This window comes from Nanorana parkeri, unplaced genomic scaffold (assembly GCF_000935625.1).
Source record: "Nanorana parkeri isolate BGI_ZX_2015 unplaced genomic scaffold, ASM93562v1 scaffold307, whole genome shotgun sequence".
Lineage (NCBI taxonomy): Eukaryota > Metazoa > Chordata > Amphibia > Anura > Dicroglossidae > Nanorana > Nanorana parkeri.
The window spans coordinates 952,311-970,248 of NW_017306575.1; the positions used below are offsets into that span (position 1 = coordinate 952,311).

Here is a 17,938-nt window from a genome sequence, read left to right on the forward strand (position 1 = left end):
AGAATCTCCTCTTCACCTTATAAACCCCCCTTCACATCCGGAGCCCCCCCCTTCACATTATTGTCCCCCTTTCACATCAGTGTCCCCCTTTCACATTAGTGTCCCCCTTTCATATCAGAGTTCTCCCTTTCATATCAGAGGTACATCAGAAGCCTGTCTGCACCATGAAAATACATGACAATGTGTGAAAATGTCAAGGCACCCCTGATGAAGCCAGAAGGCACCTTGGGTGAGAAAGGCTGCTTTAGCAAAATTCATTTTTTTACATTACCAAGTATGCATTGTTTACTAAAATGATTGTGGCATTTACTAAACTTAATCTGCAGAGATGTTCGTGGTCATTTCGGATGCAAATACTGTTTAGTGGATTTCTCTTTTTAACAAAAGATAGCAGGGCGTTTTACAGCCTAGACATAAGAATGACCTTAGATATCCCTATATGAAAAGATCTGCCAGTCGTGAAGATATGTGTCTCAGGTTCTATTTTTATAGCAAAGATCACTAAAATAATAGCGCCGACAATGCCATATTGTTTTCGTACGAATACCACAGCTATGTCGGCTTTGTCTCACGTGAGCTTGTGTTTCTTCACAGCATTATCAGGAAATCAAGAGCTGTAAAATACAAGTCTCACGAAAACAGCTTGAGCCCCAGGCACTGCAGAATTATTATTGGCAGACTTCCTGTCGTCAACCACTCCCAGGATTTTCTGGGAGAAATCCCCCAATAACTTCTTGTGAAAATCACCAGTTATGATGACAGGACAATAAAACACGCAGACAGAAGGGGAGGTGACAGTAACAGTGTGCAGAGTTCAGAGGAGAGAAAAAAAAACACTGTCCTGCTTTGGTGTGTGCATTTAGACTCACTAAGGGTTAAACATTAGAACTCCCTTTTCAGCGACATTCCCAAAAATCCTTTGTAGAATGTAACAAAAAAAAAAAAGAGGAAATCCAACCGTAGATAAGTGATGTATCTCTGGAAGGTGATTGTTATTCTTTAATCCTTACAATAAAGGTAATCAGCAGCTGTTAGTCAGTGTTGTATGCTAGCAGGTGATAAGCCTTCTGTTATTGTGGCTGGAAACTATCAAGTCATTGCATGCACGGTTTTGCCCACCACAGTGCCACCTCTTGTGTCAGAACTGTCTCATTCATCATGTTGTGTTCCTAGACAAATGGCTAGCAAGACACTTCTCAGTTCAGTTTGCCACACTTGTTTTCTCAGGTCTGCACCCCCCACCCCATGATATGTAGCCACATGGAAGGATACAAGCTCTACAAGCCTTGAAGTAGAGACGGCAGGGTGTGGTTTTCAGAACAATATGTATTTTCTTCTTTGCTAATCCTGAATGTGGTACAGTCAGTAACCTGAGAGGGGAAACAAGCCGGCAGGCATGTTTTCCTGGCCTGTGTCTGTGACTGGGTATGGTAGTGGTTACTGCACAGAACAAAGGGCAAGGCGGCGTTCCCGAATTCATGTCCAAGCTTGGGAGGTGCATTCCCTTTCCTTCCTTCGCTCCCTAAATTTATGCTCTTCTTTTGGGTATCAGAGCGGGGGTAAGTCAGTCCACTGTTCTTGGGTCTCTGGCATCTCTCTTACCTAAATCTGCCAGCAAGGACAGAGAGATAGCATCTGCTTCTACTAAGGCTGCCTGGGATCTTGTTTTCTACATCCCATTGATTTCCTTTAGTCTGCCAGTGCTGTACTTATGTTCCCCTCTGTCTGCGGTTACAAAATGAAGCAACCATGAAAGACTTCAAACAAAGGACTTTTGCATGGGAAGGAAGAATCTGGAGCAGTTTTTTTCCCCCCGATTAAGACAAGCACTTGGAAAATGCCAGAAGGCATTTATCCATTTGTAAAATATTCAAATATCCAAAAATACAAAGCGTGATATGTATACTCGAATTCTGTTGATGAAAAAATACCCGAGATCCGAGTTAACCAGTTTTGGCTATTTTCATCTCAGTATACGTTCCTTCTCTAATACCAGTTATATTTTCTGAGATCTCTAGGACCCATTCACCATTGTAGAAATGCACTAAAATGCATGCTGCCACCATGCATGGCAACTCACCTGCTCTATGCACAGTGTGCTGCAGTGCCATTCATAGTGCATGGCCCCCCAATGCACTACAAAGTAGAGCTGAACCCATGAAACACTGCAGCACATCACACTGTGCATTGTGGTGCACTAGATTTTGTAAAAAGGGTCATGCACTCCTCTGCTGTGGGGTGCTGACAGCCCATTCATTATGAATGGGCTTCCTTAAGGCTAGGTTCACACTAGATGCATTGGGGCTGTGCTGGCTGTTTTTTCCAGCACAGCCCCAACCAATGACAATGCAATTTGCCTTATTTTGAAAGAGCTTAGTTCATGTGCATGCAGTATTTTTTTTTAGAGCAACGGGATGCCATCGGCCTTGTACTATGCAGTGCCTATAGAACTTACTATGTCACTTGTGACATTTCAATACATTTCTAAAAAAAAAGTAAAGCGTGTGATGTAAACATAAGCAATGTGCCTGCTTATGGCACATTGCTTATGTTTACATCTGCTGGTGTGAATGAGCCCTTACTCAACATGCATTAACACATTGCAATGGTTCACTTTAGTGTTAATAGGCCCTTAAAGTGTATCTAAAGCCAACAAGCCAACACAGAAGGAAGTCATAAGAAATCTCATCAAAGCAAGGGTATATCCCCTCTTAGACAGCTGTCCCTAGAACAGGTGTTCCCAGTGGAAGATTTCAACTCATCTATTGTTGTTGTGACACCTCAAAACATTTGGATATCCTATCACCTTTGGTAGCGGAGACAATAGTCTCCAGGACCAATAGAGAGTGTAAATCTCCGCAGCCTGAACACCTGACCGAGGTTCTAACCTTAACACATTCTGGGTGGCGGACCTAATAACCAAAGGGCCCTGGTGCAAGATTTTATCTTTGGCCCACCTCCCCCAAACCCCCACCTGCTGACGAGCCTTCAGTAAGTAACAAGCAGTAAGGAGAAACTCCCCACAAACAGAGAGGGGGCGGGTACTCTGTCCTTCAATGGACTTCAATGGAAAAGGATGTTACGGCGAGTATAAAAATTCTATTTTCTCTTTCGTTCATTGAAGGAAGTGTGGCAATCTTGAACCACAGGGACATCTCAAAGCAGTATAAAATGAGGAGTGGGCATAGAAGCAATTCCCCCCTAAAACACAACCATCTACAGGGCCGTCTGCCAAACATTGTGCCCAAAAGTTAGATGTGCAGACGCCAACACATCAACCTTATAGAAGTTTGAAAAGGTGAACAGAAGACCCAAGTGGCTGCTGAACAAATCTAAGAAACAAAGCACTATGACAAAAAGTCCAGGACGCCCCAAGCGCGCTAGTAGAATGAGCTAGGACAGGAAGAGGAAGTTCCTGACCTCTGATAGCAGAAGCCTGAGTGGTGGTAGTGCGGATCCATTGTGAGAAGGTAGCAGAAAACGCAGTGTGGCCCTTCCGAGGACCATCTGTCTCACAAAAAGATGCCGTGGCATCCAGGTAAACACGAAAGGCACAAATGACATCCAGACCATGGAGGGCTCTCTCTTTCCGACAAACCGGCTTCGGACACAAGGAAGGCAAAACAATGTCCTCATAAAGAAGGAAAAGACCACAAGGAAGAAAGGACGGCCGGGGTCGAAGCACAACCTACTCCCTATGTAGAACTAGAAATTATTGACTTGCCTGACAAGGCCGCCAAATCCAAAAAACCTCCTAACAGTGATGACCCCAGAACGTTACTCTTAGTGAGAAAATCAGCAAACAAATGTCCCTCATGTTCCCAGGGGGGAGTCGTGTAGAACAGAAAGCACAAGGTTTAGATCCCAGAAGGGTAACACAGGGGCCAAAACCTTGGTAAACACCCGCTGAACCGATGCCAGACCGAAAGGTAGCCCCACAATAGGGAGATGTCCTCTATTAAACCAAAGTGAAGAAAGCGCTGATGTCTCTAAAAAATAGTAGTACATGGAGATATGCATCCTTAAAGACGATGAAGGCAAACAATCCCATCCGAGTCCTTTTTGGGAACCGTGAAAATATTTGAATAAAATCCTTGATCTCTACGAGGGTGGTACCGGAATGACCACCCCTTGGTAGAAAAGGTCCGCGACGGCTCGGTGTAGATCTGCAACATGTGGAGGAAAAATACGAGTGTTGGAGGAAAACACGCTGTCCCCCGGCAGGACAGAAACTTCATGTTGTAACATATGTAGATATCAGTTAACACACCCAAGTGTCCGAAAAGTGAGACACCCACGCGGCGGGCTGACAACCATATGGAATAGGGTTTTCCCATGGGCTTGAAGGACTTGGCTTCTAGGGATGCTTGGAGATTGCAGATGTAGAGGGCTTGGAGGAGCTTTTGTCCTTATCTGTGGAAGTCGAGGGCCGTTTGCAGCCTGAACAGGATAGATCAGGTTGTAACACTGATCTTCATATTGCGTTGCTGGAGGGAACGGTCCCCCCCATTAAAGAGTTCTGCTGGGTGGACCAGCACCTAGGCCACAACGAACTGCGCAGAACAACAGCAGAAAGACTATCGGGAAACCAGAGGACCGGTTTCCATCTCCACTAAATCCCACTGAAACATTCCAGTTAGAGCATCTTTGACAGAAAACCTTAAGCCAGAGCCTGCTTATAGCTGTCATAAATGGTACTTGGCAAAATCTGGAAAGCCTCTTTATACTCTCCTATGGTGAATACTTGTAAAACAGACGAGCAATGGTTTAGAGCAAATATACCTCCTGGACTGGTGTCTTTTTTAGCTACCAGAACCAAAATCCATTCCTAATCTATAATTAGTGCTATGATGGAGCTACGTTCTCAACACACAATTACAGTGATGCATGAGAAGATAACAATCAGGTAGATAACACACATGCCTACGCTATAATGTACAGCAGGCAAATTGGTCATATTACATTTTGAAGGGGATATAGGCATCAGATTTATGGCATGTTTGGTCTTCACCAAATTGTAAGTTCATTCTGTTCATTAATATGTTGGTTGTCGGATTGTAAAACCATGCAATCTGGTAATATGGATATAGATTAAATAAGTTAAGGGAGTGGGTGCTGAAATATAATAAAGCACTTCAGCACTCTTATATCACTCCCCTCAGCCCTTTTGTTTGGGTGGAGTTTGGCTCAGTGACACCCTCTAGAGGGCCAATAGAGCTGCTGCTATTGGCATTTGCAGTACTCGTTTCACATTGAAACTGCTAAGGTTACTGGAAGAGTCTGAGCTGACTCTGCACAGGAACCAAAGAACAAGCAAACATTGATAAGTACCTTTCATTTTTAATCCTGTTTTTTTTTACTGTTAGCTTGTCCATTTTGTAATATTCTTTTTCTGTAAATATTTTCTTGCACTGGTATTTTATTTTTTTTCATTAAAACGATATTTAAAACACTCAGAGATTCAGCTTTTTTAATAAGAAATTAAAGAATATCTTTTTAAAAAAGCTACCATATTTTAAACTCCGTACATTCCTGGCTGGACATGGTGGCAAGTGTCACAGACATACCTTAAGTTTAAAATTGCTTCAGCAGATGCTGTAAACGGTGCATGTTTCCATTAAAACATGTAGTGGTGTGAGTGGAATGGGTTAACTGCAGAGTTAACTGACACTAGTGACAATCACTCTCAGTCGGCATGCACTTAGATTGTTGTCCTGCAGGATGAGGCAGTGCAGAGTGCAGGTGTCACAAGGGCTAGTGCATACCTTAAAGCATTAACCTTGTCCCACACAGCATTAACCTTATGTGTTTTGAAGAATTGTAGCTGAATTAAAGTATATACCCAACCCAAACATTTTTGTTTTAGACAGCATGGGCAAAGATTAAACCATAGGTGGGCTTTAAGTGCTATCCTGGGCTCTGTTAGAGAGATTACATACTGTCATGGTGACAATGGTTTCACCAGACAAGAAGCAAGGGACTAGCAACACAGACAGAAAAAAAAGCGGACTGGTTCCAACCTCTCACTCCTTTATAAAAAACAAAGTGTTTTTATTTCTGTCTGTGTAAAACCAACAGAGATTCTAACCCGTCCTTGCTCGATCAAAACGAAAAAAAAAAGTTTCTCTTTGACATGGACTTTAATAACAAAGAAGACCAACACACCTAAAATGCAGCATGGATGAAATATTTTCCAATGCAATGTGTGTTGTTGGAGCAGGTCCTAATGAAAACGATGGATTCTCTCAAATCCATGTGTTTTGTTTGTCCGGGAAAATGCTTGACAATGCATGTAGTGTGAACAGGTTTTACCAGAATACTTTAAAAACGACTTTGCTGCTACATCTTTAGCATGATACACAAAATTCATATGACTGTTCATATTGTAGCACCCATCACCTTTTGTGATGTGACTACTAAGCATTTAGTGATAGCTAGGGCTGTAGACAGCCTGGCTGGATTTGTAGTGGCGATTACATAGTTAATCCTGTACCTGCATGTACCCCCTGGGTGGAGTGTGACTCTGTCATATTGAGGGACAGCCAATGGTGGATACTGTAATGTATTTGCTGTACAGCAGCCAATCACTGGGTTTCTTTCAGCCAGTGGTGCATGCTGGGACAGACTACATATATTAGTGGGAGCTGCCATGTGCTCTCTCTCTCGCCTGGACCAGCCATGGATTAGGGCTGGGTCCTGTTCAGCCCTAATCAATTACAAGGTCCGGTGAGTCTGGAGCTTCTGATGGTTACCCCTAGACACCTAGAACCCCTATACCTTCTATCCCAAAAAAGATGTTCAATAAAAAGGTTCAATTAGCACCATACTACTGAAGTGGACATCAATTTATGCGCACCAGAAGTGGGCGGTTAGTGCTAATGGGCGCAGCTGGAAATCAATCCCTAGACCGACTAGATGTGGACCGGGCATACAGCGGGGAGTTATCGCTACAATATATTCTCAAATGATCAGATTAGATTATAAAAGGGTAACATATAGGGATGCACAGATACCAGTTTTTTGGTATCGAGTACAAGAACAGATTTTTTTTGGTACTCGCCGACACCAAATACCGGTGCATTGTGCCCCCCGATTATCAGGAAGATAATCTAGCGAAAGAACACCGGCTTCATTTGCCGAGGCTGCCTAGCTTCCTGACCAATCAGGAACTTGGGCAGCGAGTCATGAGGTGCCGTCTGGCTTCCTGATTGGTCAGGAAGCCAGGCTGCTTAACAACACGTGAAGCTGGCTTCCTAGCCAATCAGGAAGCCGAGCAGCACGTCATGACCTGCCTCCCGGCTTTCTGATTGGTAGCGAGCCGGCTTTACTTGTTTTTAGGTAGCCTGGCTTCCTCACCAATCAGGAAGCTGGGAGGCAGGTCATTATGCCGCCCGGCTTCCTGATTGGCCAGGAAGCCGGCTTCACATGTTGCTAAGCAGCCTGGCTTCCTTACCAATCAGGAAGCTGGGAGAAAGGAAGTTGGCCCTAGGCACTGCTGGTCAGAGGGAGATCTCCCTCTGACTGGAAGTTGCGGTAAGTTTTGGAGCATTTGGGCGAGTATGAGTACTCGCCCAAATACTCGGTATCGGCAACAATACTGATACTAGTAGTAGTGTCCGTGCATCCCTAGTAAAATACATTTTGCTTAAGGATTCTAATAGAATAGAATATCTTCTATTATTAAGAGATATGATCTTCAAACTTCAAATAAAAATAACAAATAAATAAAAACTATATATCACATACCTAAGTATTTGTAGTTCCTGTTGAGAATTTTTAAGTTCATCACTAAGGCGGCACCATCGAAGAAGAGCTTTTAACTCATGTTGCTCCCTGGCTTCCTCTTCTGATAGCTGTTAAGAAAGAAGAACATCAGCATCCGTGTCATTACAGGATATTTACCACAAAGCAGTCTTCTATATTGTTTTAGGACAGATTTTAAGAGAGATAATAGTGTTTAGGACATTTACTCTGACAATTAAGGTAAAGGGGGCATTTACCCTGACCATCAACCTAACAGGGCCATTTACGCTTACCATTAATGTAACAGGGGATTCTACACTGGTCACCAATGTAACAGAACCATTTACACTGGAACCAATGTATTGGCAGTATTTAAACTGTCCACTTATGTAATGACAGGACTGGCTACCAATGTAACAGGTATATTTAAACTGCTCACCAACTAACCAAGAGGGGTATTTACAGTAAACACCAGTGAAACACAAGTATATAATAGTTATCAGTGTAAATACAGCTATTACAGTATAAATGCACCTGTTACAATGGTGGTAAGTGTAAACGATTCCTTATATTGGCAGTCAATGGGAGAAGGGCCACCTTATTTTGTGGTCAGTGGGGGTGTCCCCCTATATTGGTGATCAGGGACAGAAGAGTCATCTTGCAATTGTCACTTGGACAAGGGCCCTTTACCATTGGTGTTAGTGAAATAAGGACCCCCCATTTACTGGTGTTCTGTGACTAGTAGCCTCAAGAATGAGCTGCAGTGGAGATGCAGAGGCTGCCATCAGCTACGTTGTAGGGATGTTGGTAAGTTTAGAAAATGGTCAAAGAACTTTAAATTACTTAAAAGCACCCTCACTATCTGTGGTCCTGTGGCCTATTGCAGGTAGGGGCAGTCTGTTCCTATAATATGTCCCTGGAACTGAGAGGCCTCTTGTGCACCTGCACAGGTGAAAAATCCCCTGCAAGCTTACAGAGTTCAAAAGCTCAAATTTACAAACATAACTGAATGGGTCATCTTCTCTCACTACCTACTCTGTTCACATGGGGCTGTATGAAGTTTGAATCAGAGAGAGAGTCTAAATACATATGGCTTCTTCTCTGCAAAATCCAGAATATTATGTGGAACAAGTGTCATGGGTGCATTCCATATTAGTTATTTATTTGTAAAATAAAGATTTTATATAAAATAATAAAAATATACAAAAAAGTATCAAATTAAAAAAAAAAAAAACCTGACCCCAAACCATTATAGATTCCTTTTTGAGCAGGACCTCTAAATTTAAAAAAAGGGACTAACAGTTAAAGCAGACTTATGAGTAACTTTGCAAGCCTTCAAGAATACATGTCTGACATTCTGCAAAATATATAAACTTAATAAATTTAACGGTTTAAAAAAATTGCCCCTTTAATTCTGAAAATGCTATTATTTAACTCTAACTATAGGCTCAGTATCTCAATGCATGGCAATTTCTTAGTCTCCCCCCTCTGTTATCACTCTGACTCTGACTGTATGCTGAGTTTATTAGATGAGAGGCTGCAGCAGGGAGGCTGAATTGTAGGAGACATGTACAGTACACATGTATCTTCTTTGGGCTGGCCACTTCAACCAGGCAATAGATGCTGACCCTGGATGATGTCTGACTAAAGTTAGGGTCAGCCTTCTAGGAAGAGAGAAAGTTGATGGCATTGTCAAGGGGAGTTGAGTGATGACAACAGATAAAATACCCAAAAGTGTTATACTCACACTTTACTTAGAATGCCTGTTTCATAAAATATATATCTTAGGGTAGCACAGTGACGTAGTGGTTAGCACTTCTCTCTTGCAGCATTGAGGGTCCCTGGCTCGAATCCTGGCCAGATCACTACCTGCAAGGAGTTTGCATGTTCTCCCTGTGCTTGCGTGGGTTTCCTCCGGGTACTCCGGTTTCCTCCCACACTCCAAAGACATGCTGGAAGGTTAACTGGCTCCTGTCTAAATTGGCCCTTTTATGTAGGCATGTGAGATAGGAATCTTAGATTGTAAGCTCCTTGAGGGCAGGGACTGATGTGAATGTGTGCTGCGTAAACTGTTGGCGCTATATAAATACCTGTAATAAATAAATATTATCTGAGATTAGGTCTGCTTTTATGACCATTCCCTTGACTGTGGATGTTACGAAAAAAGAGCAGTAAATAATACCCAAGATGAAGTAAGTTAGCATGACCTAGACTTTCTTGATCATACTTTAAAAGAAAATTTCATTTTTAGTAACACTTTCTGAATTAAATTAAAATGCCTCATTGTGCTCATTCTCTGCAGACTGCACTATGACATTATTGTTGTTTTGGGGAAAAATAATCACTCAAAATCTACATTTCCTGCCAGTACAATTAAAAGCAGAGTCAAAAATACTACATTTTGTATTTATAGCACACAATACCACGCTAGAGGATAATGGAAACAATTTGTGCAGTTAAAAGGGAGAAAGGATGGAGCCTTTCCATGTACTTGCTAAATGTGGGATGGTGTGGCGATGTTGCTCTCAGATAACATTTGTGTTTGAAAATGAGGACAGCCAACAGATGTTTTGCCCTGGCTGCCTCCCCTTCTGTGTACTTATCAGAAAGCAGTGTTCTGTCAGTTCAATTTTACAGAATATTTGACAGTTTTTATGTGTTTGCAATCTATATAATTAATACAAAATATATCAATTTCAGTTAATTTTCTATTTTTACAGCAATTTCAAGCAAAGAGAAAATGTAATGCTATGCAGAAAACACTGCAACCAACTTTCCTCAAGTCAGAAAGGTAAACTTTTTAGCCTTGTATATCTCATAACTTCTCCAATGTATGTAGGTATTCTTTAAATGACAATTGTTCTAAACAGCTTTTAGTGTGGGGCCTGGACAATAAAACCATCCATATGTCTGTGTCTCTCTCACTGATGCCTCCAGAGTGTTCTGTCGGTGAATGATCTTCTAGCTAGTTATATGGACTTTTTCTAAACTATTATTCATGTAGCAAGAATCGTTGCAATAGATAGAACAGGATCAGTATAAAAATGGTATTTGGTAAATCATTCATACCCAGTTGTGATTTCATATATGTTTTTGCTCCAAACAGCAGAAATACATTGAAAAGCTGTACTAGGTAATGTAATTTAGACCATTTAGAATATCAGAAAATTAGACACACTGTAGGACTTTATTTACAAAAGGTCAATTATAAAAGCACAGCATTACTGCCCCAAGATAGTGTTGTTGAGTATAGGATACTTGTCAGTGCCACCTAGGGGTGCTAGTGCAATGCAAACTGAACTTTTAAAAATTACACCCTGCAGTGCATTGGGAACTAATGTCCATCTGACAGAAAACTATTATACCAAAGTTCAAATTATTATGGCTAGATAAAAATTCTTAGGGCTCATTAACACTATATGTAGCAACGTGTTTTCACATTACAGTTGCTGCATTAAGGCAGCCAATTCATTTTAATGGGCTGACAGTGCCCCATTATGCAGAAAAAAACAGACCTGCACCTTTATTTTCAATGCACTTAACCACAACACACAGATATTTTGCATTATGAAAAACACATGTGCATGGGGTGCCATTTAAAATGTGTGGAATACTAATGAATCACATCAGAGATTACCGTATGTGGTTTGGTAACAAGCGTTTCACTGGACATTATTGTAACTTCTGCTTATGAGCTGTGCTGCCCGGCTAATCTACAGTAAGTATTGTTGCTACTCAGCCCATTGGCAGGATATGAAGGAGTGCATAGCCCAGTGTGTCAGTGCGCACAGTAGAGAGATCCAGAATAATGCTGCAAATATGCTCCAGCTAGTTATCATATGACTCTGCCCTACAAGGTTCCCTGAAAGACCTGTGTAGTGATCATGAGGATCAGTGAATCCCTGTTTCAGTTTAACTGATGCAACAGACCACCTTGCATCTTGACAGGGGTATCAAAGGGCAAATGCTTGTCTAATCAAGTTCTTGTATTTAAAGCTTTCAAGCTGGACTCTGGCAAAAATCTAAAATTAACGTTGCAGTGGGCCTCCCCCCACAGTGCAAGGGTTGAATGCTTATTTTGTCTAGTATACCATTAAAAACAATTTAACTTACACTATATTGGCAAAAGTATTTAGACGCCTGCCTTTACACGCACATGAACTTTAATGGCATCCCAGTCTTAGTCCGTAGGGTTCAATATTGAGTTGGCCCACCCTTTGCAGCTATAACAGCTTCAACTCTTCTGGGAAGGCTGTCCACAAGGTTTAGGAGTGTGTCTATGGGAATGTTTGACCATCCTTCCAGAAGTGCATTTGCGAGGTCAGGTACTGATGTTGGACGAGAAGGCCTGGCTTGCAGTCTCCGCTCTAATTCTTCCCAAAGGTGTTCTATCGGGTTGAGGTCAGGACTCTGTGCAGGCCAGACAATTTCCTCCACCTCAAACTCACTCTTCCATGTCTTTATGGACCTTGCTTTGTTCACTGGTGCGCAGTCATGTTGGAACAGGAAGGGGCCATCCCCAAACTGTTCCCACAAAGTTGGGAGCATGAAATTGTCCAAAATGTCTTGGTATGCCGATGCCTTAAGAGTTCCCTTCATTGGAACTAAGGGTCTAAGCCCAACCCCTGCAAAACAACCCCACATCCTAATCCCCCCTCCACCAAACTTTACACTTGGCACAGTGCAGTCAGGCAAGTACCGTTCTCCTGGCAACCATCAAACCCAGACACGTCCATCGGATTGCCAGACAGAGAAGCGTGATTCGTCACTCCAGAGAACACATCTCCACTTCTCTAGAATCCAGTGGCGGCGTGCTTTACACCACTGCATCTGACGCTTTGCATTGCCCTCGGCATGGAAACCCATTCCATGAAGCTCTCTACGCACTGTTGTTGTGCCAATCTGAAGGCCACATGAAGTTTGGAGGTCTGTAGCTATTGACGCTGCTGCAGACAGTTGGCGACTTCTGCGCACTGTGCGCTTCAGCATGCTTTGACCCGGCTCTGTCACTTTAGGTGGCCTACCACTTTGTGGTTGAGTTGCTGTTGTTCCCAGTTGCTTCCACTTTGTTATAATACAACTAACAATGGCCGCAGAATATTTAGTAGCAAGGACATTTCCCGGATGGACTTATTGCACAGGTGGCAACCTATCATGGTACCAAGCTTGCATTCACTGAGCTCCTGAGCGTGACCCATTCTTTCACAAAGGTTTGTAGAAGCAGTCTGCATGCCTAGGTGCTTGATTTTATACACCTGGGGCCATGGAGGTCATTGGAAAACCTGAATCCAATGATTTGGAGGGGTGTCACAATACTTTTGGCAATATAGTGTACCTTATCCCTTGCTTCCCTGGCAGTTGGAGCTCTTCTTGCGGACACTCTTCTCATCGATGCTCCAGGTTGTGGAAGGGCCCTTCATGTCCTTACTTACATTGCAGTGCTGTTGGACCCACATTGTACGTGATCACATCAGAGTGGCCAGTCGAGTAGCGAAGAGAGTCGGCTTCAGGGAGCCAGTTGCACAAAGAGGAGGAAGCACGTCTAAATGAAGGATAAGGTAAAGAATACAGCTTTCTAATGGTACCCTAGACATATATAAGCGTTTAATATGTGCTGAAATATGTGCTTATATGTGCTGAAAAAACAATGAAAGAATGATTTGGAAAGGCAAATTAGTCATTAAGTCATTGTCACAATCTAAAAAAGATATCCCCACAGAAGGTCCCATGTCTGCCCCTGCAACTGCTACTGGGAAACCAAACAAGGGTGTCTTGCTACCACTGCTGAATAAAGGGGGAATGCAATTGCTGTTAAAATATTTTTGCAATGGCCTTGGCAGTGGTGATGGGACAAACTGGTAGGTGGAGATAACTACAAATGGAGAGTGTTTCACAAATTTTGACAGCACATATACTAAAACTGGATTATACAATGCATAAATTAACACAGCTCCTGCTCTAGGGTGAGACATACATTCTCTAAAGTACTGCATATTAGAACTTCTCACTACTTTCCCAAGAAAAGAGACACAAGAAGCCAATAAGTGATATACGTTTTTTTGTGAGTATGAACAACAATATACTGCAACTTGACAGAACTAATAGCTTGGAGGAAAAAGTCATTTCATAGCTTTGTACAGGGAATTGATGTTATACAATCCCAAAAAACTTGGGACGCTGTGCAAAATCTACATAAAAACAGAATGCAATGATTTGCAAATCTCATAAACTGATAGTCTATTTACAATACAATTAAAAGCTAGAGAAAAGTTAAAATTCTTTTTTTCTATACTCATTTTTGGTCAGTGATCGAAAATACCGAAGCCTGTATATCAGCTAGACTGCCAGGCAACAAGCATATGTAGGACATACAAGCAGTGGCAGGATACCTATTTATCTCAAGACAGGTTTCCTCTAAGAAAAGAGAAACAGGATGCAGAAAAGTATAGACACTGAGTAGCAACACTGTCCGGGCAATAAAAAGCTAACAGCATGAAAACAACTTCCTTTAAATAATATATTTGTGATTTAATATTCCCAGAGAAATCTGAAATTCTAAGGCAAATCCACAGTATTAGCTTATTTTTGGCAAGGAAATCATAACATAAAAATAGTCCAACTGAGTCATAAATAAATAGATCATCACTCCGTCTGTTATATCCCTGCACCAAGTGTTCTTGTTACCAATAATGACTATTAAATTGCTCCTGTGTTACTGAGATAAGGAAAGGGGTTTGTGTATCAGCATACACTGCAGTTCTCATTGTCATAAAGGATATAAACTATGATCTAAGTATTAGAAATGTTGTATAAACACACTGCATTTAGGCAACTGTTTATGATGATAAAGGCAATCAAGCACAATATTATATTACCTTAACAGATCAGTGCATGTAAAATTCCTGTTTAGCAGTTATTAGAAAATAGGAATTCCTAATATGAACACAAAATCAGCTTCTCTAAAAGACCAATAGGACTGGACCCTTAAAACACCCATTCTGTAAAAAAAAATTAAAATTCAACATAACATGTCTCCCGGAGCACAAGAAAAATATACCCGTTTAGTAATATCTAGCCCTGCCCTGAAATGGCATCCACACAACAATTCAAGTGTAGGAGTGAGAACTATGACCTCCAACTGACCATGGCTGAATTATATTCATATTTGTTGTTATAGGAAGAAAAAAGCCTCAGATATCGTTGCTGCAATAGCAGTGCAATAAAACAGGCTTTACTGCTGTAGCTACTGGGGAACATAGCACTTTGAAGAGGAAGGTGTGGAATATGTAAACTGCTGGGAGGAGGCATGCAGAGGCAATGGTTTATTGAAGTATGAAATGTTGTAAAGTTGGGACATTTGAAAATAATGCTATATTCAGTGCAATGTCAATTTTAATATGAAAAATATGACAGCTATATGAGAGCATATGTGGGTTGGTGTGATCTCTTCCTCAACTTCAAGTTGCCTTCTTTTACTGTGCTAAAAAATTAATGGCTGCATCAGCTTGACCCCAAACATATTGTGCTGTAGAGGTGCCATCATACAAACAATAACATTTCCTGATTCCATGAATTTGACTTTGCACCCAAATGTGGGCCCAAGAGTATTAAATTAGCCTGTAGAATCATGTTACCTTGTAAGATGACTTCAGGTTAATCCACAGAATCCCAAGGAACCCCCAAAACATTCAATAATCACACCGTTTCCTGCCACCTTGCATCCCAAATGGCAACTAAGGATTCTCACCCCTTTAGGTAGTCAACATGCACTTGGGAATTTGAGCCAGTTATCAACCAGGAGTGCTTGATAACTGACTAATAGCACTGGGGTAAAAATGTTGGGTTCCCTCTAAGTAGACCTTCTGGAAGTGAGTTGCCATTATATAAACAATAAAATGTAATGAACTTAATTTGACTTTGCACCCAAAAGTGGTCTAAAGTGTTTTCAATTATTCTGTGGGATCATGTTACCTTGAAAGGTAGATTCAAGTGCTGTCTCAATTTATCCACATAACACCAAGGCAACCCCAAAAAACAACAATCACTTCCTGCTACCTTGCCTTCCAAATGGTAACTGAGGATCCTCGCCCCATTAGGTAGTCAACAGGCACTTAGGAATTTGAGGAAGTTATCGACCATGTGCTCATAAGCTGCATAAAAGCACTGGAGTTTTTGGCTTTCCTAACACTCTGAGAATGAAATCAACCTCTCAATAGGCCTCTGAAAGTGAGGTGCCATTATATAAACAATATAATTTCTCAACTTAATTTGCCTTTGCACCCAAATGTGGGCTAAAGTGTTTTAAATTACCCTGTGTGCTCTAAGTGGGCCTCTGCAAGTGCTTGTTTTATGGACCAAGTTGAGCTCACAGGTTTCCTATAGATGCCAGTTCAACACCCATCTCACCTTTATTAACCTCTTCCTCATTAATGGTCTTTGTAAATGGATGTTTGACTGTTGCTGCTGACATACATTTGTGAAGCCACTGATCTTCATTATCTTGGCAAGATACATTGGCTTAAAAGTTTTTAGCATCCGAAACCCTCAGAAGTATTACAGTCACTCCCGGGAGAGTCACTCATAGTAGTGACATAGCAGCCAAAGAAAGGAACCACAGGGCTCGGCCAAGGACCAGGTAGACGACAATCTCAGAAATGTGGCAGATGCTGAAGATGTATTATTCAGCAGAGCTCCTGGAGACAGCAGGTATTAATTGTGTGAGCAGTGGGACTACTAAGTATTTGGCAAGGAGGACTTTCATTCAGAAATGTAGAAACTGACAAAGTCACTTTAAATCAGAGGTGATCTGGTAAGGGAAATGTATATAAATGCTTTTAAATGTTTTCAAAATATACCTTTTGAACTTCTGCTGAGAATACATCTTCTAGATGTGTAGCAAAGCCTTCACTTATCCATTCTTCCGTCCAATCACGTGCGCCAATGGCCAACCCAAACCAAGCATGTGCGATTTCATGGCTGACACGTGTCATGCAAAGCTGCTTTCTTCCAGACAGCACACTCTGAGACAGATAGATAATGTGTGGGCTGGAACATAAAAATAAAAAGCAAATTACATATTAGGCGGCAGTCTTGTTGTAGCATGAACATCTCTGCTATTATGTGTTCCTTATTTGCTATGTCGTATTATTATCATTAGCATGTGGATGCCAGGTTCTGACAAGCCCTCTACAGCAAAGACATCCTTAATAAAGAAAAAAAAAATTAAAAAAGCTTCACTTTCATTAAAGCACAATTTAAAGCTACAATTGACAAGTAAAAAACTTAATAATTTGCAATTATACACTTAGAAAATGATTTCCCTCCACGAGATACATAAAGCATCAATTAAACCCTGAAAAAGAAGTAAACATTCTGGATAACAGGAGAAGTCATTTTAGCTTATAGTTTTCCACATATTTTCATTCTGCCTAAATCCCAATTTAGTGCTGGTAAGTGCTTACAGAGCAGCAATGATAAAGACTGTGCACCAGCTAAAACGCATTGGCTGTTGCCTGTACTGACAAATAAAGAGGTTTTAACACATATCCAATGTGCTGACTGGATGTACTAACTGGGCTTACAGATTTTAAAAAATATATTTGGACTACACAGGGAGGAGCAACTAAACTGGAGAATTTGCAGTATGCTAAAATACCTATTTACATACAGTGTACCAAGACTTGCAAATGAATAACAAGTGAACTTTAATTCTTACAGGGTTACTCACAAAAGGGCGAAGAGTTAGGAGAAGGCAGGAGAAGTGAACAATCTAGGACAACATAGCTGTTATGGAAACATTCTCCAATTCTACTTACTTTACAGTTCAGCTATGTTGTCCTAGATTCTTCACTTCTCCTGCCTTCTCCAAACTCTTCACCCTTTTGTGAATAGACCTGTTAATATTTCTAGCCATTAAGGCCTCACTTAGATGGGCAGCTGAGGAGTGGTAAAATCGGGTGGTTGATGTGCGGTTTTAGTACTCCCCAGCCGCCCACTGCAATGTTAGTATTGTAGCAGGACAGAGCTGTACATACTGCCACGGCTGGGATGCTTTGCGACAAAAATTATACAGCATGTCACGTCTTGCATTTGTTCCTGCCTGACAAACATGACCATAGAGTTGTATGGGGCCAAGCCTCAACTGTGTGCCAAATGCTAGGCACACAGTTGCAGCACAGTAGTGTTCATCTGAAAA

The 17,938-nt window shown here is 41.5% G+C and overlaps 1 protein-coding gene across 1 annotated transcript in view; it reads right to left on the reverse strand.

Annotated features, from left to right (window-relative positions):
- Positions 1–17,938, reverse strand: part of CUNH9orf3 (chromosome unknown C9orf3 homolog) — a 303,413-nt gene that overhangs the window by 205,555 nt on the left and 79,920 nt on the right. The window contains exons 6-7 of the mRNA XM_018557867.1: positions 16,599–16,788; positions 7,747–7,853 (exon numbers count right to left, since the gene is read on the reverse strand). Coding sequence (XP_018413369.1) covers positions 7,747–7,853; positions 16,599–16,788 — 297 coding nt within the window. The remainder of the gene's footprint in view (positions 1–7,746; positions 7,854–16,598; positions 16,789–17,938) is intronic.